This window comes from Bufo bufo, chromosome 6, assembly GCF_905171765.1.
Source record: "Bufo bufo chromosome 6, aBufBuf1.1, whole genome shotgun sequence".
NCBI lineage: Eukaryota > Metazoa > Chordata > Amphibia > Anura > Bufonidae > Bufo > Bufo bufo.
Genome location: NC_053394.1, coordinates 72,907,369 through 72,935,283, shown reverse-complemented (window position 1 = coordinate 72,935,283; position 27,915 = coordinate 72,907,369). Strand labels below are relative to the sequence as shown.

The 27,915-nt window shown below is 45.1% G+C and overlaps 1 protein-coding gene across 2 annotated transcripts in view; it reads right to left on the bottom strand.

Annotated features, from left to right (window-relative positions):
• NEURL1 (neuralized E3 ubiquitin protein ligase 1) overlaps positions 1-27,915 on the bottom strand; it is a 291,834-nt gene that overhangs the window by 20,923 nt on the left and 242,996 nt on the right. For both annotated transcript variants that reach the window (XM_040437455.1, XM_040437456.1), the window contains exon 3: positions 26,523-26,844. In XM_040437455.1, the coding sequence (XP_040293389.1) occupies positions 26,523-26,844 (322 nt within the window). The remainder of the gene's footprint in view (positions 1-26,522; positions 26,845-27,915) is intronic.

The window sequence follows — 27,915 nt, the reverse complement described above, 5'->3', positions numbered from 1 at the left end:
TAGGTCAGTATCAGACAAGGGGGGGGGGGGGGGTGTCACACACCTGTCTCTGTGGTCTTCTCATGCTGCTGCCACCTCTACACTGTCATTGTGCCATTCTGTGGTCTCCTGATGCTGCTGCCACCTCCACACTGTCATTGCCTCCTCCTGATGCTGCTGCAGCCACCACACTCTGTCATTGTGCCACTCTGTGGTCTCTTCCTGATGCTTCTGCTGCCACCTCCACACTGTCATTGTGCTACCTTGTGGCCTCCTCCTGATGCTGCTGCCGCCACATCCACACTCTGTCATTGTGTCACTCTGTGGCCTCCTGATGATGCTGCTGCCACCTCCACACTCTGCCATTGTGCCACCCTGTGGCCTCCTCCTGATGCTGCTGCCACCTCCACACTCTGTCATTGTGCCACTCTGTGGTCTCCTCCTGATGCTTCTCCTGCCACCTCCACACTGCCATTGTGCCACCCTGTGGCCTCCTCCTGATGCTGCTGCTGCCACCTCCACACTGCCATTGTGTCACTCTGTGGTCTCCTCCTGATGCTGCTGCTGCCACCTCCACACTGTCACTGTGCCACCCTGTGGCCTCCTCCTGATGATGCTCTTGCCGCCATCTCCACCCTCCCCACTTCATGACTGGGCCACTATTTTGCCTTTCGGCCCTGGATGACATCATCTTTTATTTGACCCTTCTTCTGATCTGTCACAAGGAAGGAAAAATGAGACGCACAATGAATCCTGTCTGTGTAACAGCTGTAAGGCCTGTATGACATGGTCCCTATTTTGCATCAGAATTGGCTTTTGACTTCATAGCCAAAAGCAGGAGTGGGTACAAAACACAGAAGACATGCAAATATTCCATTCACGTGTCATCTCTGTTTTGGATCCACTCCTGTTTTTTTGGGCTTAAGCAATACTGATGAATTACTGCCCAAATGCTGACCGAGTGAAGGCGGATGCTCCACAGACAGGAAGGGCAAAATAATCAGTGGCGTCAACACAAACTTACTGCTGACACCCTCTCCACTCTGTCTGGGGGGGGGGGGCTCTACTTGTATAAGTGTTTAATAGAACGGGTTCTGTAGACACCTACACTATGTGGAATCGGCTGACAATGGTGTAAAAGGAGGAGTGCGCTTCTTCTTGACGCGAACATTGACCTGTAAGCCTGAGTTCACACTTGAGTTATTTGGTCAGTTTTGGCCCTGTAACTGCTCAAATAAGTGAAGTGTGCAGTGATTCTAAGAGCGACACCTGTCATCTACATGTCATACTGACTCACAGTATTGTTTCACTACCACAGCAGACTCCCTATGCATGTTACTGCAAGGCATAGTGCTCTACACCACTATAAAGGCTCTCTACAGCCAGGAAATAGCTGTTTTTTAATGCGATTCACCACGAATAAATTTGAATCGAACCAAATTTTTTCGAAAAATTTGGTGAGCTGGCAGAATCGATTTTTTGAGAAATTCGCCCATCTCTAGTCTCTACATTTGGATGTAGTGGGACCAGGAACGGCCACGGGATTTTCAGATAGGGCAGAACACATTTCTTCTATGATTACATCCCTTAACTCTTCCCTAATAGAGGGAACCAAATCTTTTGCCATATTGGCAGTACATTTTTTGCAGAGCTTCATATTACAAGCCTCTGGCAATTTTACCGAACATATCACACACTTCCTAACTCTAGGATTTGCTTTAGCTCTCTGAGCGCTATCTTTATCGCTCTGCATGCACTCAAGGAGAGAAGAGGACAGAGGTAACAAGGGGGTTAGCATAGGTAAAACTATACAGCATCCCCCCAAGTTAGAGTAACTTACAACAGTAGGCACCAGAGAGGTCTCCATCTGGGTTGTCCCCAGTTCAGACATACTGCTAGGCCTCTGTAATACCTTAGTCCCTTTTAAATATTCCTTACCTGCAGACCTCAGATCAGAGCCTTGATCCTCGTGCCAAATTAAGCTCCGCCCCCTCCGTGCATGTCACGCATACCGGAAGTCTTTGCTGGAATGCATGTGGAATGCACCCAACTTCCTGTGAGGTCATCGCATGAGCCGAAAGTATCAGGTTGCAGCAGGGAGCGCGCACAAGACCGGAGAAACACACTGAGTGTCCGATCACCACATGGACCTCCACGCCCGACGCGCAGAGCGGGAGATAAGGAGCAGATGCCCGGTACTTTGCGGACCCCCCGACACCTCAGAAACCCAACTAGGGAACGGGTGCTGCCTGCTTCCCTCATGTTTCCAAGCAATAAAATGTAAAACAAAAAAAACTGCCGCCTCTGTCTGCCTCCATAGACCCGGACCCATAGTAGCTGCCATGAGGAATAACTCGTCTCCCACCTGGAAGGGACAGGAAGAGACTGAGGAGGAGCCGGAGGAGGGTCAAATTTATTCTTCCTGTCCCTACCTGGATGGAGGCGGGTCATCTCTCATGGTATGCCGTCATTGAGGATGAAAGGGAAAAACTTAATTACTGAGAATTGTTAAGGGGGTCCTGCAGTGAAGACATGCACCCATCAGCAGTCCTGTGTCATACATGCAGACATCGCCATTGAGGCCAGTGACTGGGTGGTGCACGTGTACAGCCAAGGTTGCCAGACATACAGATGTGTCCACCCTTGCCTAAATTGAAAATTGGGTAAAGGAGTTTTCCCGTTAAAGGGGTTGCCTGGGTTACAGATAGTGATGACTTTTCCTCAGGATAGGTGGAGGTTGAACACCTGGCACCCCCAATGATGCCGCTGCGCATGCACAAGCACTGCTACCACACCGTCTACTCTGCTGCTGTCTGAGCGGGCAGTAGAAATATTAACAATCTACGTTTCCTCGATCCGTCTTCCCCTCCCCCACCAGAATCATCCTACTATACTGATTTTACGTGCATCAGGAGGAGCTGTCCGCAGCGATTACCGACGACACTCACAGCTCCTGTGCTTTGTAACTAGAAAGCAAAGGATGAGTCCAGAGGGAGCAGGAAATGTTTTTACAACTACAATATTCTGCAAGTTGGGCGAGGAGCTCTTCAATTTTCTTTCATGTGAGGCTGGGGAATTGTGGGAGAGTGGTTCTGCGCTGCACCATGCACCACCTACTCATATTTCTATTGCAAATGTAGAATTGACAGGATTGCATGAGGTGACGCAGATAACTAAAAGAAAATGTATTCCTCCCAAAATCACCCCATTAGCAGCATTTTAAAAAGGAAACCACTTTAAAGACTCAAATTTCAAAACCCTTGACAGGCTGCAACTCGCAACACAACCCCTGGGTGGTCAGACATAGACACATATAGGATAGACATCTGGTGGCACACTATCGCTAAATCATGTTTTTGTTTTCTAGTTATCCCCTACCCCACATCTCAGGATCTGCTAAGTCAAAAGAAAAGGTAAGGAAGGACAATTCTGTTTTGTATAAACCATTTTATATAATTGCGTAATAAGGTACATAATTAAGTAGCAGGATTTTTTATATTTTATTGCTTATCAATCTTATTGGTAGTTTTGAGTGGCAGCCACCTATCGCTTATAGGGATTGTTGGTATTGGAAAAATAATATGGAATAAAGGAGATGTTTTTGTAAGACTAGTCATTTATCACTAACCTAATGCATGGGCTAGGAAACATGGGTCTGAGTGTATGCAGCTCAAACACAGACAGAAACAGTGTATCTCAGAGGAGACAAAAAAGACAACTCTGCACTTCATAGAGCAACACAATATAAAAGCGAAATAATAAATCTCCCCCATATAGTCTTACAGCATCATGTATGCTTACGTTAATGTAAGTTCGAGTTATTAAACTCAGTCGAGTCAGCAATTGTGGTTATAACATAAATGCTAAAATGCACCCACGTTACAGCTGTCTGAATGAGGTCTAATTGTCAGTTTTCCCTAAAGTAGTGGGTGGAAACTAGCTGCTGTGATGTCATATATATATATCCATATCCCCCTCTCTTTCTTTCTGTGTTTCTCTCTCTAATCTCTTTTCTATCTCCTCTTTTCTCTCTCTCCTTTCTCTCTCTCCTTTCTCTCTCTCTCCATCCCGTTCTCTCCTCCTCCTATCGCCATAGACTAAGTGCAGAAGCTGTAACCTGATTTCTCAGTAAAGATGAAAATCCATCTCATCTCTGACTTAACCCCTGTCCGAACATGGCGCCCGCTCGCACGTGCAGCGGGCGCTATGGCCGGCAATTCTCTGCTGTTTCAAACAGCAGAGACCTGCGGCTAATTTCCGTCACCGGCAATAATGCCGATTGCGGTAATTAAATGCTTTAGATGCCGTGACCAAGTGAGATCACAGCATCTAAATGCACAAAACCCTTCCTACCGATGCCCCATGTGGTCAATTGGGGCATCGGCAGTTGCGCTGAACACTCTCAGGGTTAACTGAGAGTGAGTGCTCACCACAGGAGTCTAGGGAAAAGAGGAGTCTAATATGGACAGAATGAGGTATTTTTGTAATAAGATATATTCTAAAGTTTCTTATCATCACTTTTAATATTTATTAATGGCGCTGAGTAGTGTAGCTGTAATTACAATTACAGTGCTAGAGTGATATGAACACATACCAGAAGCAGTATTTCTGTGTGCCTCTCTCTCTGCAGTTGCTTCCTCCTTCTCCTTCCTCCATAAACTTCTATGGGCAGACACTGGAATCTGATCTCTCAGTGATCTCTGTATAATTTTTTTCCTCTCTCAAGAGAGAAGTTTCCAAGTTTCTTATCTACATGTGTACTATTAATTAATGGGAAAAAACTGAAATAATGGTTCCTCTTAAAAGGGAGTCGGTCATTAATTTTGTCATATTATATTTCATTTGAACACTTTATCTGATAGCATATTTGATTGAACACTTATTTGATTTGGACTTTTATGCTGTGCTCCAGGGCAGACTGAAGCAGAGCATAATTGTTGAGTATGAGTCCGAATAACTTGAGTACAAAAGAGTCATTAAATAGTTAATGGACTTGGTATATAAACACAGACTTGGAAAATACTTTGTTGAAATCAATATACCGTGCCATGTAAGCAGTGTCCTATTGGATGCCAACCCCCACCCCCCTCCCGATACCAGATGTTGTCATCCGCGCAACGGGGAGATGCCGATCTGAGAAGCGATGCGGGTGCCAAGGAGCGAGGACCACAACACATAGAATCGTTCTTGTATGCCAATCCAATTGTAGGGCATTATTTAATTTAAAAAAAGCTGACAAGCTGATTGAGCTGCCTCGGGATGATGAGGGTGGGGGGCCTCACTACACACTACACTGTGGCACTTACATGTACTACATATTGAAGAATTTTTCTGTCAGGCTGCTCAGCCATGATGGCATATTGTAGGCAGGATCGCATCATCACCATCTATTGTCCCAGATTTGTCCCCTCACCCCTCCCTCTAGGCAGCCAGTCCTGCTCATATTCTGGGACAGGTTGCTGGCAGCCAATTGAAATCATTCCCGGAGAAGCACTTTAAATATGACTACTCCTTCATACCAAACAACATTACAACTGTATCATTAACAATAATTGAAAACTTACAAATCACTTGTCAGAATCAAGGGGAATCTAGATGCTAGCCCAACGGGGTACTGTCTCTAAAAAACCTGATATATGATTGACCATTCAATTAATTAGAACATGAATTCATTGATAAAAACTTGTTACAGCTGAGCATGCAATAAAATGTTAACAAAGTCAATTATCCAGAAATCATACTGTTCCTGGTACCCAATAAACCACGGAATTATCAGGACTCACAATCTTCCCACTGATCATCAAGAAAACACTTTTGACTTCAAACTAAGGCCTCCTGCACACGAAAGTTTTTTCCCCCCGTTTACGGGCCGTTTTTTGCGTTGCGTATACGGTCCGTATACGGAACCATTCATTTCAATGATTCCACAAAAAAATGGAATGTACTCCGTAAGCATTCCGTTTCCGTATTTCCGTTTTTCCGTTCCGTTGAAAGATAGAACATGTCCTATTATTGCCCGCAAATCACGTTACGTGGCTCCATTCAAGTCAATGGGTCCGCCAATAAAACGGAACACATACGGAAATGCATTCCGTTTTTTGCGGAACCATCTATTGAAAATGTTATGCCCAGCCCAATTTTTTTTATGTGATTACTGTATACTGTATATGCCATACGGAAAAACGGAAGAGTACCGGAAACAAAAAACGGAACAACGGATCCGTGAAAAACGGACCGCAAAACACTGAAAAAGCCATACGGTCGTGTGCAGGAGGCCTAAATGTCTTGTCGTGAAGTGAAAATTTGATCCCTGAGATGTTTGAAGTCTTTCTACTATCGGTGATCTACATAAGCAAATGGAACAAAATGTCACATTTAATAAAAGGAAAGGAAAGACCTGAATTATAATGTTCACATCAAACAGATTGTAAACGTAATCTGATTTCCTATAAATGGTTCTGCTGTGCACTTTATGCCATTTTTACAAGCCACAATCCCGTGTATTTGCCAGATCGGATTGTGTTCTCATGATTACAAGGGTTTGTTCTAGAACAAACACATTACTGGTTCTCAGCTATTATCATGGACCCCACCCTGGAACTCTGAGATAGGGACTATCCTGCAGAACGAGAGGACATCGACCTAACTACAGTCAGAGACAATTGTCTCCAATGGTCTCCAGGTCAGTATTCCATGAGACTCGGACCAGAATAGTCCCTAGGACAGTGGTGGCGAACCTATGGCACGGGTGCCAGAGGCGGCACTCAGAGCCCTCTCTGTAGGCACCCAAGCCCAGGAAAAGTCTATGGTGTACCAATATGCCTTAGACTTTTCCTGCCATTCATCAGCGCACTATGAACAGCACAGGCAACGCACTGAATGTAGGCAGGCTATTATAGCTAAGTGATAAAGTACATGGAATATATACTATATTGGACTGTAGTATTCAGGTTAAGTTGCCGCGTTGGCACTGTGAGATAAGTAAGTGGGTTTTAAGTTGCAGTTTGGGCACTTGGTCTCTAAAAGGTTCTCCATCACTGCCCTAGGACTTCAGACCCTAGATCCTTGTGAGAACAAAGGTGTGAAAACACTGGAGCACCACTTAATTTTATGGGTTTGTCTTCTTCTCAGTGACATAGAGATATCCAGAGCCAGGTCACAATCTGTAAAGGATTGTGGACAAAATATTGTGTGGTGCCACCACAAAACCAGCCTACAAGTGAAAGTGAAAATGACAATATATCAAACTATATACTAAGAAGCAGCCAACTCTCCTGACATCTCTGTTTTAAAAACTGCTTGCATCCCCCTTGTACGTGTCCTTGCACAGTCTGACACTATGCAATCAGTGCTGCTAGTGTCAGACTGTGCAGGGACACACGCTCAACTGGTAACAGCCATCGGAAACCTTCATTGCAAACTGTTATTAATTAATTCATAACTTAATAGGAATAATAAAGGAGTGACACATCATGGAGTCATAAGAATAGATGCTCCAGAACTGTTATTACGTTGGAAATGCAAGCAGTTCTTAAAACAGACATCAGGAGAGGTGATAGGTGCTCTTTAAGCTGCATGCAGTAGCGTAATCACAACAGCATGCATTACAGTACCATAAAATACACCCAAAATGTGACTACAATGCCGAAATAACAGAGCTATATAGTACCAAATTAAAATTCTCATAGGCGTCCTAAAATACTGTTAATGCAGTATAATTTCCAGTCTTAGGTGTTCAAGCCAAGCACTAGAGGCTGGCGGATAGACCCTTCTGGAAGTCATCCCGAGGAGGGGTGTGAAATCTCTGTAATAATTTTCCCTGAAAATACCTGAACTGCAAGAACAGGTTATGTAGCTCTGATTCTGTAGGCAGTATTGGGAAATAATAGGAGAGGCCACGTGTTTAAGCCTGCTTTTCCACAGTAGGCGATATATAAAATATGACAGTAAGTGGACTAGAACTCATGGCTATTCCTGAAGTTGGAGCATGAGGGGTACAGAGCATCACAAATGTATGCTACTTACATATTGGCCAGTGTAGGTACAATACATGTGCAGCATGTGACAATACAGTATGATGTGTGGCACTATACCATGTGGCATGTAGGTGTCTTGTGCCATGCGCCACTGCCGTGTAGTCACAATCTGTAACATCCCAGAGTTATGTTACGAAACTCTTTTACCCCGCTACAATCTCCTAAGTGTATCTGCATTGTCATCCTGTGTAATTTAACATCACATTCTCACAAATGTGCATATTCTAAGCCTGTTACATGTAATTTGCTATAATTTCCATGTACACCAGCAGGTGGCAGCAATGTGTTCAGCAGGGCTTTAGTAACAGTTTAGCATATCTAAACTGGAATAGTTAATTCCAGTTTAGCTCCCCCTCTTTGAGGAGGTGTGGAATGTTCCCACATCCTGCCTCATGGGGAGGAAAGGAAGTTAGAGTTAGTGTGCCAGCCACCCCGGCTAGGGGAAGGCTGTGCTGGTAGGAGCTCCCAGTTCTAGGGATCCCAACCCAAGATCGTGTCTCGGCTGAGACCAAAGATCTTCATTCCCAGCTTGAGCCTTCAGCCTCAACTGGTGACAAGCAAGCAGCAACCTCCAGAACTCCAGGAAGAACCATACCCTGTGAGCTAACTGTGAGTACCATCTAGAGACCAGGAGAAGCCAAATTCCTCCTCAGCTAGTCAGTCCCATACACAGCAGAAGATAGCGCAGAAGATATAGATTCCTGCCACATTTTAGAGCCATAAGCAGACGACTTATCCTGCAAGAGAGCTCCAGGCACATGATAGAAGCAGAAGACAGATTCCTGCCATACATTGCCAATACCTGCTGGGACTTCAGACTATTGCTGTACCTCCTATGGATTACTGCTGCACCAGAGTAAAGACAAGTTTGAATTATATTCCAAGTCTGGATCTCATTCATTGCTACCAAGTTCCTCAATTACTCTTACTAGCAACACTCATTTTATTGCAAGTGAGCCAGGATCCAGGAGTCCAGCCGTACCAAGGTAGGAGACACCGTTGACACTATTACTGCTATCACACAGAGACATTACGCCACTCTGGCAATCCTAACCTGGTACGTGAGTTGCAACACCTTAAAAGGGCCCTGTATTCGTACCCTGCGCACGCTGCAATTGGCGTCACGAACAAAAAACTATTAACTATCATTTACACCTGACCCAGTCATTGCATATTATAGCGTCAGTGTGCATTATTCCAATCCGGCTTACTGCAAATATATTACAACACGCTATCTGGCACTACAGATAATATTTAGATTTTAGATAAATTATGCAAATCTCTGCAGTAATTTCTCATGTTTAGTCAACACAGAATATATTTCAGAGTACCAATGGGGTTTCGGTTGTCTGCCTTGTGACCCACACTGGTTTGGCACAGTATTTTAGGTGAATGTTTAGTAAAGAAGGGTTTAAGAACATCATGTGAAATATTAAATGAAAACATCTTCTAATACATAAAGCTGAGTGTATGTGTGTGTGTATGTATGTCCACCAAAGGAATCCGCACCGTCGCATTTATAATCATGAAATTTTGCACACAGGTACATCAGGTGGTCGGGAAGGTTTTAGACCGGGTCTCAGCTCTCTAGCACATACCGTTCCTGAGATATTCCCCAAAAAAATGCTAATATGGCACATCACATGACTTACATAAGCCAATAGAAGCCTGCAGGTCTTTCTCCTCATATCCCAACAGCCATACACACAGTAACATGTCCCTAATCAGCCAATAGAAGCTCGCAGGTCCTTAGTCTCTACATACACACAGTTTTACTCCAGGTTTCCATAACAACCCAGCCTTTTTTCTTCACTGCTGTAGGTCAGCTTTAAAGGGAAAGGGCACTGTGGATGATGCTGTTAATTGAGTGGAGTGCTGTGGAGGTCACAGTTCAGGGGGCCATTCAGGCCAACCTCAAAAGACGGACTTAAAAACCCCACCCCCTCCTGCTAAACACGCCCCAATTTGGTTAGGCCACGCCCCTCCCATTCTGCAGGGATTGAAACAATTAAGGTAATAATCAACTTCTGTCAGCTGCAGACAGACCGGTCGGGCACTTCGGGCATGGTCCGAGGGCCCGGGCGGGATGGGGGCCCGCCGCAGAATAATATTATTTATTATCAGCAGCGCAGTGGAAGAGTCTCTCCCTCCTCCCTGTGCTGCTGCTGCCGCGGCCAATAAGAAGAGGGACAGGGGGAGGGGCTGTGGCCAATGAAGATAACTGAGCTGTTAATACAAATGCAGGAGGCGGGTGCCGGAATCAAATAGCGGCACCCGACCTCTATGACAGAGAGCTGCACCGGAGGGGTTAACTGCCGCTGATCGCAGCTCCCTGTCATAGAGGTCGGGTGCCGCTATTTGATTCCGGCACCCGCCTCCTGCATCTGTATTAACAGCTCAGTTATCTTCATTGGTGGCGCGCCCCCCCCCCCCAGTATAATAAACATTGAGTGCGCCCCCCCCCAGTATAATAAACATTGAGTGCGGCGCCCCCCCCCCCGTATAATAAACATTGAGTTCGCCCCCCCCAGTATAATAAACATTGAGTGCGCCCCCCCAGTATAATTAACATTGGTGGCGCAGTGGGAAGTGCCAATGAGGGTTAAAATAAATAAATAAAAATTAACTCACCTCCTCCAATTGGTCGCGTAGCTGCCGGTCTCCTGTTTTCTTCAGGACCTGTGGTGACGTCACTGAGCTCCATCACATGGTCCATTACCATGGTGATGGATCATGTGATGGATCATGTGATGAGCACAGTGATGTCACCACAGGTCCTGCGTCCTGAAGAAAGTACAGAAGACCGGCTGCTACGCGATCAATTGGAGGAGGTGAGTTAATTTTTATTTATTTTTTTAACCCTCATTGGCACTGCCCACCAATGTTTATATATTTATTATACTAGGAAGGGGGGGGGGGGGGGCGCACTGCCCACCAATGTTTATATATTATTTATACTAGGGAGGGGGGGGGCGCACTGCCCACCAATGTTTATATATTTATTATACTAGGGAGGGGGGGGGGCACACTGCCCATCAATGTTTATATGTTTATTATACTGGGGTGTTGGGGGGGGCGCACTGCGCCACCAATGTTTATATGTTTATTATACTAGGGAGGGGGGGCGCACTGCGCCACCAATGTTTATTATGTTGGGGGGGGACGCACTGCGCCACCAATGTTTATTATGTTGGGGGGGGACGCACTGCGCCACCAATGTTTATTATACTGGGGTGTTGGGGGGGGCGCACTGCGCCACCAATGTTTATATGTTTATTATACTAGGGAGGGGGGGGCGCACTGCGCCACCAATGTTTATTATGTTGGGGGGGGGACGCACTGCGCCACCAATGTGTATTATGTTGGGGGGGCCCCCCATGCGCCACCAATGTTTATTATACTGGGGTGTTGGGGGGGCGCACTGCGCCACCAATGTTTATATGTTTATTATACTAGGGAGGGGGGGCGCACTGCGCCACCAATGTTTATTATGTTGGGGGGGGGACGCACTGCGCCACCAATGTTTATATGTTTATTATACTAGGGAGTATGTTTATTATACTAGGGAGTATGTTTATATGTTTATTATATTGACCTTCTACTACGCATTCTGCATTAAAGAATGCTATTATTTTCCCTTATAACCATGTTGTTATAAGGGAAAGTAATACAGTGAATAGACTTTCATCCTAGCAACCATGCGTGAAAATCGCACGGTTCAACCGGAAGGATGGATCTGGCATTCAGGCAAATCTTCAGTTTTTTTCGCCAGAGATAAAACCGTAGCATGCTGCGGTTTTATCTTTTGCCTGATCAGTCAAAAAGACTGACCTGAAGACATCTTTTCCGGTATAGAGCCCCTGTGACGGAACTCTATGCCGGAAATGAAAAACGCTAGTGTGAAAGTACCCTAAAATATTAAGTTTAAATCCCCCCTTTCCCAATTTTACATATAAAATATATAAACAATGAATAAACATATTACATAGCGCTGCGTCCGAAAAGTCCAAACTATTAAATTATTAAAAAATATCTCCTATGCGGTGAGCATTCGCCATTTTTAGTCACCTTGTCACCCCAGAAAATAGGATAGGACTGTTCTATTACGGGCCGAACGTTTCATAAAATGCGAAATGCACGCAGCTTTTTTTGGTGTTTTTTTTTTGCACGGTATTGAGTATCGCAATACTTTTTTATGGTGACGAAAGCGAATCAAAACTTTGGTATCGAAACAACCCTACGCCAATCTGATCGGCGTAGCGTTGTCACGATACCAAAATTTTGATTCAGTTTTGATTTGGCGACTAAAAATGTAATTTGGCTCCTAAATTTTTCAGTTCAGGAGCCAATGGCTACTAGGTATTTTTTATAGTCTGGAGCACTGTGCCCAGCACCCCGATTCCGAATGTTCTGCTGGCCTGGTAATGGCAGCGGGGCCCGGTGCAGTCACTGTATTCTATTACACCGGGCCCCGCTCACTGTAATACTAATATTCATATGTGAACAACTTGAAATCCTCTGCGATCCTCTCCCTCTCTGTACTCACAAACTCAGTAGCAGGCCGGGCGGCAGCGGAACTCACTGACGTCACGCGCCTGCTCCTCCCACTTTATGAATGAAGCAGGAGGAGCAGGCGCGTGACGTCAGTGAGTTGCGCTGCCGCCCGGTCTGCCTGCTACTGAGTTTGTGAGTACAGAGAGGGAGAGGATCGCAGAGGATTTCAAGTTGTTCACATATGAATATTAGTATTACAGTGAGCGGGGCCCGGTGTAATAGAATACAGTGACTGCACCGGGCCCCGCTGCCATTTCAGCACCAGATGCCGGCCCCCAGACCCTGTATTGGGGATCATTCACTCACAGGGACACTGTTATGGGGGGATCTGTGGATGACACATATATAGCATAAGGTGCTATATATGTGTCACCCACAGATCCCCCCCCACAACAGTGCCACCCACAGAGCCCCCACAACAGTGCCACCCACAGAGCCCCCACAACAGTGCCATCCACAGAGCCCCCACAACAGTGCCACCCACAGAGCCCCCACAACAGTGCCACCCACAACAGTGCCACCCACAGAGCCCCCACAACAGTGCCACCCACAGAGCCCCCACAACAGTGCCACCCACAGAGCTCCCATAACAGTGCCATCCACAGAGCCCCCATAACAGTGCCATCCACAGAGCCCCCATAACAGTGCCATCCACAGAGCCCCCATAACACCTTTTGGTTCAAAATATTTTTTAATTTGGCTATTTCCCACCCCTCTTGTAATTGTTCCGCTACTTGTGGGCTGCGCGGGAATGAGTTCAGTCACTTCGGTGCGCAATCCCGTCCTGCAGCGCGTGATCCCGCAAGACCTGCCGCTGTAGGTCACGGGTCTCGAGGGATCACGCGCCGCAGGATGGGATTGCGCACCGAAGTGACTGACATTGAATCAATGCTTTCCTATAGGGGAAAAATCTGACCCTGGAGGTCATCATGCAGAGTGTGAGGACGTCCAGCGTCAGATACCAGACCAAAGGTCTGTTTTACTCCAGGAAGCCCTCAGGTGGCTGCCAGCTACTAGAGGCCGACTTATTGCTGGGACGTAAACAATGCAGCTTCTCTAGAACATTGCAGCTCGATTTGCAAAAGGGACACTGTACCCAGACCACGTCAATGAGCTGAAGTGGTCTGGGTGCCTTTTGTGTCGCTTTAACTTTGAAATCTTATTAAAGATTGTGTAGGGTGTGGCTGGAGGCGGGGCATGGAGGCGGGACAAGGGTGGGGCTTGCAGCAGAACATGGGTGGGGCCTGTAAGGGGGCCCTTGATTTATTTTGCCCGGGGGCCCTGAGGGTTCTCAGTCCGCCCCTGGCTGCAGGGGTGGGATGGACAGTGACTTTCTCCCTGCAGCTCTCGCTCAGACAGCACAGGGCTGCTATCTGAGAGTGAGCTGTTCAAAAGAACATCCCTGTGTCCATCCAGGCCCTGCGCCGGACGGAGGACAGGGAGTCTGAAAGCCAGACTGTCCAGCCTTAAACCGGAACTCTGGCCACCCTAGGGGAAGGTTGCTGTGGAGGTCACCAGGGGACGGTCCACTATGGAGGTCAGTGTTAAGGGGCAGATTGCTGTAGAGGCCACTGTTAAGAAGACGGGTGTTGAGGAAATCACTGTTAAGGAGATGGGGTACTGTGGAGGTCACTAATAAAGAAATGGGCTGCTGTGGAGGTCACTATTAAGGGGGCAGGATGCTGTGGAGGTCACTGATAAGGGGGCGGGATGCTGTTTAGGTTTCTGTTAAGGGGACAGTGAACTGTGGAGGTCACAGTTAAGGGGACGGTCCGCTATGGAGGTCAGTGTTAAGGGGCGGGGTGCTGTATAGATCACTGTTAAGGGGCAGGGTGTTGTGGAGGTCACATTTTAAGCGAACAGAGCTCTGTAGATGTCACTGTTAAGGGGGCGGGTTATTGTGGAAATCACTGTTAACGAGACGGGGTACTGTGGAGGTCACTAATAAAGGAGCGACCGCTGTGCAGGTCACTGTTAAAGGGGAAGGTGCTGTGGATGTTAATGTTAAGGAGGCAGGCCGCTGTGGAGGTCACTGTTAAAGGGGCGGGGTACTGTAGTTATAGTGTTATAGTGGATACTGTCGATATCTTTTAATGACACACACAAATATTAAATGAAATAGATGAAATATACCCGTGAGGAATAAAGCAGGGGCAGAATGTATTTGGCACAGGACCTGTTTGTTATAAGTTTCCATACACCCATAGTCTAATTCATTGTATCAACAAGGGCTATGAGTTCACTAGCAGAGAACCAGTACAATCTGCCGGCAGCATGTTATAGAGCAGGAGAACCTCAGCAGACTGATATATAGTTTTATAAGAAAAAATTCAACAAAACTTGTAATTTAAACATTTATATATCTGCACTTTCTGAGCTCAGTTGTACATGGGGGCATCAGTGACTGACAGCTCTCTGTATACACACAGAATGCTCTCAATCACTGTAATAGTCAAATATCAGTCTTATCGATGACTGATAATACTTACAATAGCATTACAGTGGCATAACTAGAACTGACTGCGCCCCACAGCAAATTATTGAATGGGCCCCCTCTTCCCCCACCCCCCAGCAATTTCTTCACAACCCCCACTCCTGCAGCTAGTCAAGATCACTCTCGCAGACCAGGCCCAGCAGCCGCTTTGTGCGTTTCCTACACGTGTATATACTGTATGTCATGTCACTGTATATACTATTGAAGGGGCCCTAACAATAAAATATCTTAGTCCTCCTCCTAGATGGGCCCCTTCTGAATTTGGGCTCTGTAGCACCTGCCTCCCCTGCTTCCACTGGCTGTCAGTCGCTGTTAACTAAGCTCAGAAAGAGCAGAGAATTAGAATGTATAAATTACAAGTTATGTTGAGTCTTTTCCATAAAACTAAACATCAATCTGCTCACCTCCTCCTCCTCTACAACACGCTGCCTGCAGATTGCACTGCCATTCATGGTGACAGGTTCTCTCTAACAACCAGTGACTGAGGGCAGGTGATGATATGGCTAAGAGATTTTATTAGAAACAATCAGAAATTCATTCAATAAATATAAGACTCAGGGCCGGCGTCAGCACCCGGCACACCCGGGCAAGTTCTGGGGCCCACTGTGCCTGCTCACTCCTACAGGTGTATCCTGGTCTTCATTAAACTGTCTGATCTGAATTCTAGGGCAGCTTACCCCAGCAATGCAGACAATTTTCGCCATGTGCACTGCTGGGGTGGGTGGCCCCAGGATCAGAACATGGTAGATGGAGTTTCCCACCGGGCTAAAGGACCTTCCTGATGTCATCCGCCCATGTGACCAGTGGGGGAGGAGCCGGAGGAGCAAGAGAGCTGTACTCATGTAAGGAGAAGAGCCAGGCTGGAATGTGGTGAGGCTTAGCTGTGTGTGTGTGCCCCTGTGTATGTGTCTGTCCCTGTGTGTGTGTCTCTGTGTATGTGTCTGTCCCTGTGTATGTGTCTGTCCCTGTGTGTGTGCCCCTGTGTGTGTGTGTGTGTGTATCTGTCCCTGTGTGTGTGTGTGTGTGTGTGTATCTGTCCCTGTGTGTGTGTGTGTCTGAGGCATTGCTTAGACTCCATACCACAGTCTAGCCAGTGCCTAATGGGTTACAGTTTAGACCACCTTCTGGTACATGTTAATGATTCCTTTTTAAACCCCAGTTCATGTCGCCTCAGTACTGGCTGGGAATCAGTGGGAGTCATATTAGAAGGTAACAAAAGGTTGGAGCATAACTAAAGGTGGAATTCCCTTTTAATGTCCCCTAAAGGTGGCCGTACACATTAGGTAGAAGTTGGTTGATGATCTCACCATCGCATAAGTGTCTGTCTATATGTATGTGTCTGTTCCTGTGTGTGTATGTTACTGTGTGTCCCTGTCCCTGTGTGTGTGTCCCTGTGTGTGTGTCTGTTCCTATGTGTGTGTCCCTGTGTGTGTGTCTGTCCCTGGGTGTGTGTCTGTTTGTGTGTCCCTGTGTGTATGTGTGTCCCTGTGCGTGTATCTGTCCCTGTGTGTGTCCGTGTCCCTGTGCGTGTGTGTCCGTGTGCGTGTGTGTCCCTGTGTGTGTGTGTCCCTGTGTGTGTGTCTGTTCCTATGTGTGTGTCCCTGTGTGTGTGTCTGTCCCTGGGTGTGTGTCTGTTTGTGTGTCCCTGTGTGTATGTGTGTCCCTGTGCGTGTATCTGTCCCTGTGTGTGTCCGTGTCCCTGTGCGTGTATCTGTCCCTGTGTGTGTGTGTGTGTGTGTCTCCCTGTGTCTGTCCCTGTGTGTGTGTCTGTCCCTCTGTGTGTGTTTCTGTCCCTGTTTCTGTGTGTCTGTGTGTGTCCCTGTGTGTGTATCTGTCCCTGTGTGTGTATCTGTGTGTGTGTGTCTGTCTGTTCCTAAGTGTGTGTCCCTGTGTGTATGTATGTACCATCCCTGTGTGTGTGTCTGTCTGTGTGTATGTATGTACCATCCCTGTGTGTGTGTCTGTCCCTGTGTGTGTGTCTGTCCCTGTGTGTGTGCATCCCTGTGTGTGTGTCCCTGTGTGTGTGTGTATCTGTCCCTGTGTGTATTTGACCGTCCCTGTGTGTGTATTTGACCGTCCTTGTGTGTGTGTCCCTGTGTGTGTCTGTCCCTGTGTGTGTGTGTCACCATCACCATGCCCACAGTGTTCCTATGTCTTGACGCAGCTGCATCAGGACATTCTTTGCTTTGCAAGAAGAAGAAGGAAGAGGAGGCAGCGGCGCCAGTATGGAGTCGGTGGGAGAGACACAGGGAGATACACTAAGGACTTTGGTAACACTACCACATGATCTACACTAGTGTTATCTGTGGTTTTACATAGGACTGCAGGTACCACTACCACATTATCAGCACTAGTGTTATCTGTGGTTTTTACATAGGACTGCAGGTAACACTACCACATTATCATCACTAGTGTTATCTGTGGTTTTTACATAGGACTGCAGGTAACACTACAACATTATTAGCACAAGTGTTATCTGTGGTTTTACATAGGACTGCAGGTAACACTAACACATTATTAGCACTAGTGTTATCTGTGGTTTTATATAGGACTGCAGGTAACACTACTACATTTTCTGTACTCAGATAGCCATCACTGTGTTATCTGTGTTGTTACATAGGACTGCAGGTGATATCTACTATATTATCTGTACTCAGAGAGTTATCACTGTGTTATCTGTGGTGTTACATAGGACTGCAGGTGATATCTACTATATTATCTGTACTCAGAGAGTTATCACTGTGTAAGGGGGCCCACTGAGACTTTATCGCCCAAGGACCCACATGAACCTGGAGCCGGCCCTGATAAGACTAATAATGAAGCCTGAACTAACAATATAAGAGAGACACAATACACATCTTGCAAATAAACAGCTACATTTTGGAAAACGCTACTCTTCATACAATAAATTATTCTGTACATACAGTCACTCTTAGGGTATGGTCACACATGTCAGATTTGCATTTTGCAAATTTGACACGTATTTTACGACAAGATTCAAGGCCCAGGGAAGGTATGGTTGGGTCATGCAGGTGGAGATGTTGCATAATCCACACCCAATCAAAGAAATAGTCAAACATAAAAACCTGGATGGGCCCAGTCCACCAGAGTGACAGCCAGACTGTTAGCAGATCTACGCTCTGGTTCACTCCTCCTTATTGTTCATATGCTCAATGGTAAATGGGTGTTTACGTTACTGTATATATGGGGCAACTGATTTGGGTGGTTAGGGTACCTGACCTTTAGTAAAAAAAATAAGGTACCTCTTTCAATTCTCCATGTAATTTATTGGCTGTGACATTCATGCCCTGCATTAAGTCCCCCATACACAGTAGTGTTTTGTCGGCCAAACCCGCTGAGAATGGTGGGTTTGATTGACAGTCGTGTGTGGAGAACTTCGGTGTGTGGAGAACTTCGAACTCTTCCTCGACAGGATGGAGAAAAGTTAATATTTCCCACCGGCCGATCCTTTTGTTCTCCTGGAAGATAAACCTCCACCAAAAGTGTCTGGCAGCGGCTTGGTCTTCTCTACTCACTGAATAAACATATACGTTCGGCCGAGCGGAACGTATGTGTATGGGGGAGTCAGAAGAGATAGTTGTCGGCCGAACAGCTATTGAATGAGTATGGCCGTCCTACATAGCATACTGAGGATGGCCACCATAGCAATCAGTCAGTGATCAGGTCCCTTCACTCTCTCTCTAGCAGTAACAGTGAACCCTCAAGGGGTTATTTACTAACAGAAATGCCTCTATATTAGGCGTATTTCTGGCGCAGATAGTGGTGCAAAGGTTCTTTGCGCTGCAATCTGCGATTTTTTTCCCGCTCAAGCCAGGTCTAAAAAAGTTGGGGTGGCTTGGGTGGGAAAGGCGACGGGCCGGTAGGCCCATCTCATTCATCACTTTCTACGCCAGTTTTAGGCAAGGGAGCTGGCGTAGATTTAGAAGCAGTGGTGGATCCGCCGAAGTTATGTAGAGGCCAGCGCCAGCTATAGGGGATATTAAGACTGGCGTCTAAAATGCCAGCCTTAATAAATAACCCCCTCACACTTTTACATCTGCTTTACTTATTCCCTTGATTTGTATTCTCTAAAGGTTTACTGTTCCTATTCTCTCGATTGGTGAGCGTCAAAGTAGGACCCCATTTATCAGAAATTCACGTCATTTCCCGGGCGCATTATTCTGGAGACTTTCCGGATGACGTACATTTCTACATTCGTTCCTTCTGACATTACGGCTTGCAAATGTCCATCCTTTGAAAAGGAAAGCTTGTTCCAGCACAAAGTATATCCATTCTGACCTATCAGGCAAGAGCCTCACTACCAGCTGTAGACTTTTATTTAAAAGCCAATTCATGTCTAATTTGGCAGCAAGACTCCAATTTGCGACTCGCTGCCATCACTCCTGACAACAAGAAGGTTAAGAAGCCAGCTCACGTCTGACTTGGCAGTAAAACAGCAGTTCAATCAAATAGAAGCCTGTATTTTCATGCACTGTTTGCTTAAAGATGAAGTCAAGGCTCCAGAGGAATAATAAAAATAGTCATTTTTACTGACAATTGAGCTGCTGAGAGGATGATTTATGGAATGTAACCAATTCTTCAGCACAGGAGTGTACATCAACGCTCAACATATGTATGACGCTGTTACCATGCCACTGAAGTACATCAGACACGAAGGATAGGAGATCTGGCTTCCAGAAAATCAGATTTTCTCATCTAGTTAACAGTCTTATTCCTCAGAACAAATCCTTAAGGTAAATTTATCATTTAAAAAAAAAAAAAAAACACTTAAAGTGACTCTTCAGGAAGGAGCTCAAAAATGATATGTAAGTCAGTACCTCCTGGGGATGATTGCCTGCTATGTATTTTCCCTCAGGTAGTTAAGCTTGGCTGCGCTTTACCTCATTTCCATGAGGGCTGTGACGTGATTGGTGACTACAGATTAGCTACAGTGCCTACAGGAAGTTTGAGGTAGTCTGAGACACACCCCCTGTCTCATCATTGGTTTAGGCTGCAGCCTATCACAGGCTCAGCAGGAAATCAGTGTCTCTAGAGCTGATTACCATTACAGAAAGAGCAGACTCATTATAAAGTACAGATTACTAAACCACTGGGGGAAAATGATGATTATCAGGTAGGTAATACTAAGTAAAGGGGAGCCCGGAGGATCACTTTAAAGGGGTTAGCCCATGACTAATGTAAAATATAAAAACCAAATAGTACAGGAATCCCTCTTTCTAACAAAGCTAGAACCAGCCCTGTACCTGACATGGATCCAGAGATCTCCCCATTCATTGCTCTGCTAGAGCTCCAGGGGAGTGTCTTTTCTTCTGCAGCTAAGGGGGCGTGTCCATGATCTCCCTATCACAGCTCAGGGGGCGTGTCCATGCTCTTCCTATCACAGCTCAGGAGGCATGAAACTGAACATGTGCGGCCATCTCAGTGAGCAGGTCAAAGAAATAGGAAAAAACAAACAGCAGGTGGCGCTATACAGATACATTTTTTTTAATAACTCAGTGGTTATGCCACATTTTAAATTACATGCAATTCCAAAAGTATTCAGATCCAGCTGCTGGTTTGAAAAGTGCAGAATATTTTTCCTGGGACAACCCCCTTTAAAGCAATTTTAACATCACATCCAACTACTGTAGCTGCATTGACTGATTTTTTTTTTATACTTCTTTTGATACAGAGCCCTACAACAAGGGGTTAAAGAGGCAACATCTACGGCAAATCCACTGCTAAATCAATATGCACATTTTGTAGTAGATTCTCCTGTACATTGTGGATTTTGTCCTTTGCGTTTCAAAGGCCTCATGCACACTACCGTTTTTCGGGTCAGCATCCGAGCCCCATTTTTTTTGCGGCTCGGGTGCGGACCCATTCACTTCAATGGGGCCACAAAAGATGCGGACAGCACTCCGTGTGCTGTCCGCATCCATTGCTCCGTTCCGAGGCCCCGCAAAAAAAATATTGCATGTCCTGATCTTGTCCGTTTTGCGGACAAGAATAGGCATGCCTACAATGGGCCGCCCGTTCCGTTCCACAAATTGCGGAAGGCACACGGGCGGCTTCCGTGTTTTGCGGATCTGCGGTTTGCGGCTGCAAAAAATGGCACGGTCGTGTGCATGTAGCCAAAGGCTGAAATCTGCTGTGAAAATCTGCAAAAGATCTGACTTGCTGCGGATTTAAAATCTGCACCGCATGTACATTTCTGCACAGATTTGTTTGGCAGATGTGTTAAAATCGGGTCTGCTTTATTTCTACTGTAATACCCTGTCGATTTTCTGCTTGCAAATTTGTTGGGAAAATTTGCCTCGCATTTGCTACGTGTGAACATACCCTTAATATACACAGACATAGAAAAATACATATGCATTCACAGATGCAAACATTCATACATACGTACGCAGTACACAGATATGTACTGTAAATACATACTGAAAGATATACAAGTAGACTCAGCTTGTGGCATAAATGTTTTTTAGCCAGTAGGGCCCCTCTTGATGGCTAACCTCATAGAAGTTCCCAAAGAAATAAATCCGCACCCGAATAAATGGATATCACAGGTATATTTGTAAAATGGTATAGGCAAGGATTTCACATGCAACAAGTCACATACAGTTGCAAGAAAAAGTATGTGAACCCTTTGGAATGATATGGATTTCTGCACAAATTAGTCATAAAATGTGATCTGATCTTCATCTAAGTCACAACAATAGACAATCACAGTCTGCTTAAACTAATAACACACAAAGAATTAAATGTTACCATGTTTTTATTGAACACACCATGTAAACATTCACAGTGCAGGTGGAAAAAGTATGTGAACCCTTGGATTTAATAACTGGTTGAACTTCAACCAAACGTTTCCTGTAGTTGCAGATCAGACGTGCACAACGGTCAGGAGTAATTCTTGACCATTCCTCTTTACAGAACAGTTTCAGTTCAGCAATATTCTTGGGATGTCTGGTGTGAATCGCTTTCTTGAGGTCATGCCACAGCATCTCAATCGGGTTGAGGTCAGGACTCTGACTGGGCCACTCCAGAAGGCGTATTTTCTTCTGTTTAAGCCATTCTGTTGTTGATTTACTTCTATGCTTTGGGCCGTTGTCCTGTTGCAACACCCATCTTCTGTTGAGCTTCAGCTGGTGGACAGATGGCTTTAAGTTCTCCTGCAAAATGTCTTGATAAACTTGGGAATTCATTTTTCCTTCGATGATAGCAATCCGTCCAGGTCCTGATGCAGAAAAGCAGCCCCAAACCATGATGCCCCCACCACCATAATTCATAGTTGGGATGAGGTTTTGATGTTGGTGTGCTGTGCCTCTTTCTCCACACATAGTGTTGTGTGTTTCTTCCAAACAACTCAACTTTGGTTTCATCTGTCCACGGAATATTTTGCCAGTACTGCTGTGGAACATCCAGGTGCTCTTGTGCAAACTGTAAACGTGCAGCAATGTTTTCTTTGGACAGCAGTGGCTTCCTCTGTGGTATCCTCCCATGAAATCCATTCTTGTTTAGTGTTTTACGTATCATAGATTCGCTAACAGGGATGTTAGCATATTCCAGAGACTTTTGTAAGTCTTTAGCTGACACTCTAGGATTCTTCTTCACCTCATTGAGTAGTCTGCGCTGTGCTCTTGCAGTCATCTTTACAGGACGGCCACTCCTAGGGAGAGTAGCAGCAGTGCTGAACTTTCTCCATTTATAGACAATTTGTCTTACCGTGGACTGATGAACAGCAAGGCTTTTGGAGATACTTTTATAACCCTTTCCAGCTTTATGCAAGTCAACAATTCTTAATCGTAGGTCTTCTGAGAGCTCTTTTGTGCGAGGCATCATTCACATCAGGCAATGCTTCTTGTGAAAAGCAAACCCACAACTGGTGTGTGTAAGACAAATTGTGTTTTTTATAGGGCAGGGCAACTGTAACCAATACCTCCAATCTCATCTCATTGATTGGACTCCAGTTGGCTGACACCTCACTCCAATTAGCTCTTGGAGATGTAATTAGTCTAGTGGTTCACATACTTTTTCCACCTGCACTGTAAATGTTTACATGGTGTGTTCAATAAAAACATGGTAACATTTAATTCTTTGTGTGTTATTAGTTTCAGCAGACTGTGATTGTCTATTGTTGTGACTTAGATGAAGATCAGATCACATTTTATGACCAATTTCTGGAGAAATCCATATCATTCCAAAGGGTTCACATACTTTTTCTTGCAACTGTATATGATTTTTCTATATTGATATCCTCTACTGCCAGAAGACACTTTGTATAGCCCATTTAAGGTTTTTCTAATCCGGTAGAGGGTCCCATTGTGTTTGGTTTTTTGCCGGCCACAAGCACCATAACGTAATTTTGGCACAAATGCCTTGGCTTCTGTGAGGGGCTGGTGGCTGTGCCCTTGGCTGCTCTGGGGCCATAGCAGGTGTTCTCAGTGAATAGTGTTCTCCCCATCGAGACACGATAAACAAAGAACTCTTATCTGTCCGAGTGACAAAAAATTCCATTAATTCAAGATTTGAGAGATGAGCAAGATAAAAATACGGTAATTTCTTAAACAATTTGTAACTTTAACCTCTTAATGACTGGTTTGGCTCAATTCTCCTAGTTTTGGGTTGCACTTTCCCAGTGAGTTAAATGGGTTGGCCAGTATCTATTACCAGCTGCACATTTACTGGGAACAGCACACGCATGCAGCTAGTGAGAAGTATTAGGCTACCATCACATCAGCGTTTTCCATTCCGTCATGGGATCTCAAAACCAGAGGAAAACACTTCCGTTTTATCCCCATTCGTTGTCAATGGGGACAAAATGGAACTGAATGTATTCCATTCCGTTTCATTGCGTTCTCATGCTGGACACAAAAGCGCAGCAAGCAGCGTTTTTGAGTGCGTCATGGCATGAAACACAATGTAAGTCAATGGTGCTGGATCCATTTTCTCGAACACTAAAGAAAACGGATCCGGCACCCATTGACTTACAATGGATTTAGTGCCGGATCCGTCTTGGTCATTTTAGAGATAATACCACCGGATCTGTTCATAATGCAGACGGCTGCATTATCAGAAGCGTTTTTGGTGATCCCTACCGGCTCCAGCAAAAACGCAGATGTGAAAGTAGCCTTAGTAAACTATCAGCACATATGTCCGATAATTTAATATGAATAATTCACATTTACATGCAGGTCGCTTTATCGACTTGCTGATGCTGCGCTCCTAAAATGGCTGAGGTTCCTATCCATCAGCGGCTTCCATTCATTCACACTGCGGATGGGACTGCACATGCTCTAAGTCCCCGGTCTGTCCCCAGTGTAAATGAATGGAGGCCATTGATGGACAGACATTGGTGCCGATTGTTTTATTAATGCTTATTCCCAGCGCATGCACAACCCATTTAATATTGTTTTCAAGAAAAAATCTAGAGGAGGGGGCTTCTAGCTGTATACCTGATAAAAGCATGTTATAATTGTATAATCAAGGCCAACAATGAAAAGTATAATAAAAAAAAAGTTGTGTTTTGTAAATAATTTACAGGAAAGAGGAGGATGCAGATGGACCTGATGGAAGATCTGCCATACTTGATAGTATCAGGTTCCACCATCGTCCTAATCTCCTCTTTACATTGATGCTTATGTGAACCAGTTTTGCATAAGCATTTGCGATGCTAGACCATTAGACTTCAGCCAGATGTCGGATTCTGTCTTCGTGTCCTGAATCGATCAGTGACTGTACTTTGACTTGTATGACAACCTGACCTTATGTCTTAAAAAAGATGCAAAAACATTTTCTGTCTGGTAGGAATACGCAGTTATTGGACTCGAATTAGACAACAAATTGATTTAAAAAACGTAATACTAATGAGAAGACAACTTAGGTCCCGTTCACATCTGCGTCAGGGGTTCCATCGTCAGTTTCATCACATCATGTGGGACTGTTATTGTCATCAAAATGATAGAATCTGCAACATAGTCCCAACAGATACCATTATAAGATAAGGGGGTCCATTGGGTTACCTTTGTTTAGTTGAACCATGGGCTCAGCACAGCATAATTGCTTCTGTCATGGATGGATACAGATGTGAACAGAGCCTTATTTGACAGAAGAGGAGGAAGATACAAGAACCTAGCAACAGTGACGTATGTTCCTCCATCTTTAACTCTCCCTACTCCTTCCTACTTGCACTATATTAGGTGAGGAACTTTCCCCTTTAACTTTAGTAAAGCTGAGGTACATTATGCGACATCTGTCCATATTTACTATCCTAATCCTTTATAATTATATTACTGAGCTAGACTGTTGAAACAAACAGGGATTTGCCCCAGATCCACCTGAATATAGAATCTATTAGCAGTGAATACATTTTAATCCTCTTAATAAAAGATGTAAGTTTACTTTTCAATTTGACTTAGATTATCTTTAGATGCCAGAATCAAAATAAGCAGGATACATGGTTTGTTTTCTGAATCTGAGCTTTCCTTTTAGCTAGTGGTAGTGACCTTAGATTATTACAATGTAAGTCCTCCATATACAATACCTCTGAATGCTATTTTTTGATTTACTCACTTACTGTATTTTCCGCTCTATAAGATGCAATTTTTGCACCAAAGGTGGGGGAAAAATGGCAGTGCGTCTATTAATGGAAGTGCTTACTAGTATGCAGGAGTCGTGGGGAGTGAGGCGCTGCTAGCGCTTGCTGTACTCAGGGGGGCATGATCTGATATGGGGGTCTGATCTGAGGTCTGACATGGGGGTCTGATCTGAGGTCTGACATGGGGGTCTGATTTGAGGTTTGGTATGGGGGTCAGATCTGAGGTCTGATATGAGGATCTAAACTGAAGTCTGATAATGGGGGGTCTGATCTGAGGTCTGATCTGGGAATCTGATCTGAGGTCTTATATGGGGGTCTGATCTGAGGTCTGATATGGGGGTTTAATCTGAAGTCTGATGAATATTGGGGGTCTTATTTGGGGGTCTGATGAAGATTGGGGGTCTGTTCTGAGGTCCGGTAAAAAAAAACAACACTTATTTTCCTTCTCTTAAATCTAGGTGTGTCTTATCATCAGGTGCATCTTATAAAGCGAAAAATAGAGTATATAGCACTGACATAATTCACAGCGCTTTACAGACATTATTATCAGATGTTACTATATCTGACTTTTCCTGAAAGAATAACGCAGTGGAATTAAGAGTTTTCATTCCTCCAGCACTTTTATCTGTCCAGAGGTCTATGAAGGACTGTAAATCTGGTGCCTGCTAAATATAAAGCCTTTGGAAATTCCTACAGGCTTGTGGCACATATTGTGCATCCAAGGTTACATACATTATATAAGAAAAAAACAGTGTGATAAGAAATGCGGATGTAGTTACTACATGCAAAATGATGATACAGGACAGTCTTCTACAACGCAAAACTATGCAGCATCCACAGCACCATAAACTGTACTTACCTAGTAACTCTACACCTCTTGTCAACCCATAAACATCGATCAAAGCCCAGAGTGGTTCTGTGGTCCTTACTCCACTGAAGAATAACATTGCACCAGAATCATTGACCCTGTAAAATACTCGGCCCTTCTTATCCACCCAGAAAGCTATGATGTTTCCTTCATTTGCAAAGTCTTCTGGTAATGCCTTGGCCCAAAACCCACTCTGAGACACAAGGTCGGGACAAGCATATTTGGGTAATGTATCAGGGTTAATCCTTGAAGGATCTTTGGATGTAAATCCAAGTCTGAGAGCTCCACTCCAGCAACATTGCTTCTTTGTGATCTGCAAAAAACATAACACCACTAATGAGCATATATGAAAATCCTGCATTATGTAGATGTTTCTTAAGAATATAGTCATCTGTATAGTAGAAGTTTCCAACTACGGGCTGTTTAAATCCATCCTTAGTAAGATATAGATGGATGTGTAACGCCCCAGAGTGGCATTACCACTACTGCACCCCGCTACTGTCTTTACTGGCTAATAAAGTGTCATCTTATGCATTTATTTCAGGCCCAAACACTGTGCATTTCTAATGTTGGTAACTGTTCTTGTTCATGTAATTTACCTGGTTCACTAGAAGGTGGCAGCAATCAGCAATCTACATTTATAGAGAGTGGAACTCTTCTTTCCATTCTAACAACCCCTCTGTGGTGTGGTGGGAGTGTCCCACTTGCTGCAGGGAGGGTGGAGTTCTAGTTAAAGTCAGTTCTAGTTTACCCCCTGCCAAGGGAGGGTGTGCAGCAGATGCGGCCCAAGCCAGCTAGAGCAACTTCAGCTCTGCTGGAGGTGGAGGCCACAGCTTGGAGCCTCTGAAGCCAGAAGGAGTTTTCCCTGGACAAATCTAGAGTCAGACTACAGAGAGAAGTTGCAGCAGACAGCTAAAGCAAAGTTATTCAGTAAGCCTGTCAACACAGCAGAGCCAGAGAGCGCCAGATGTAGCAGGGTTGGGTTTGTTCACCTGCCAAAGTTAATGCTAAAACCTGCTGGGAACCAAGACAAAGCCTGAAACAGTTGGAGAAACGTTTATGCAAAGTAAAGCTGTTATTTAACTTTATCACAAGGTCTGGACTCAATTTATTTCATCATCCCCTTCATCAACCCCCCCCCCCCCACCTTTCATTGCTTCAGGGCCAAAGCCTGGAGTCTAGCGTATCCAGGTAGGAGCACCGTGACACGTGCACCAACATTAAAGAACATTTAGGCAACCCTACCACTCTGGCATTCCTACACTTGGGTACGATCCACAGTATTACTAAAAGGGGGCCCTTGCTGCTTAATTGCTACTGGCGTTACGAAACAAGTACTAGGACTCTTAAAGGGCCCTGGGTGGAGATATTAGGTCTCTGGAAG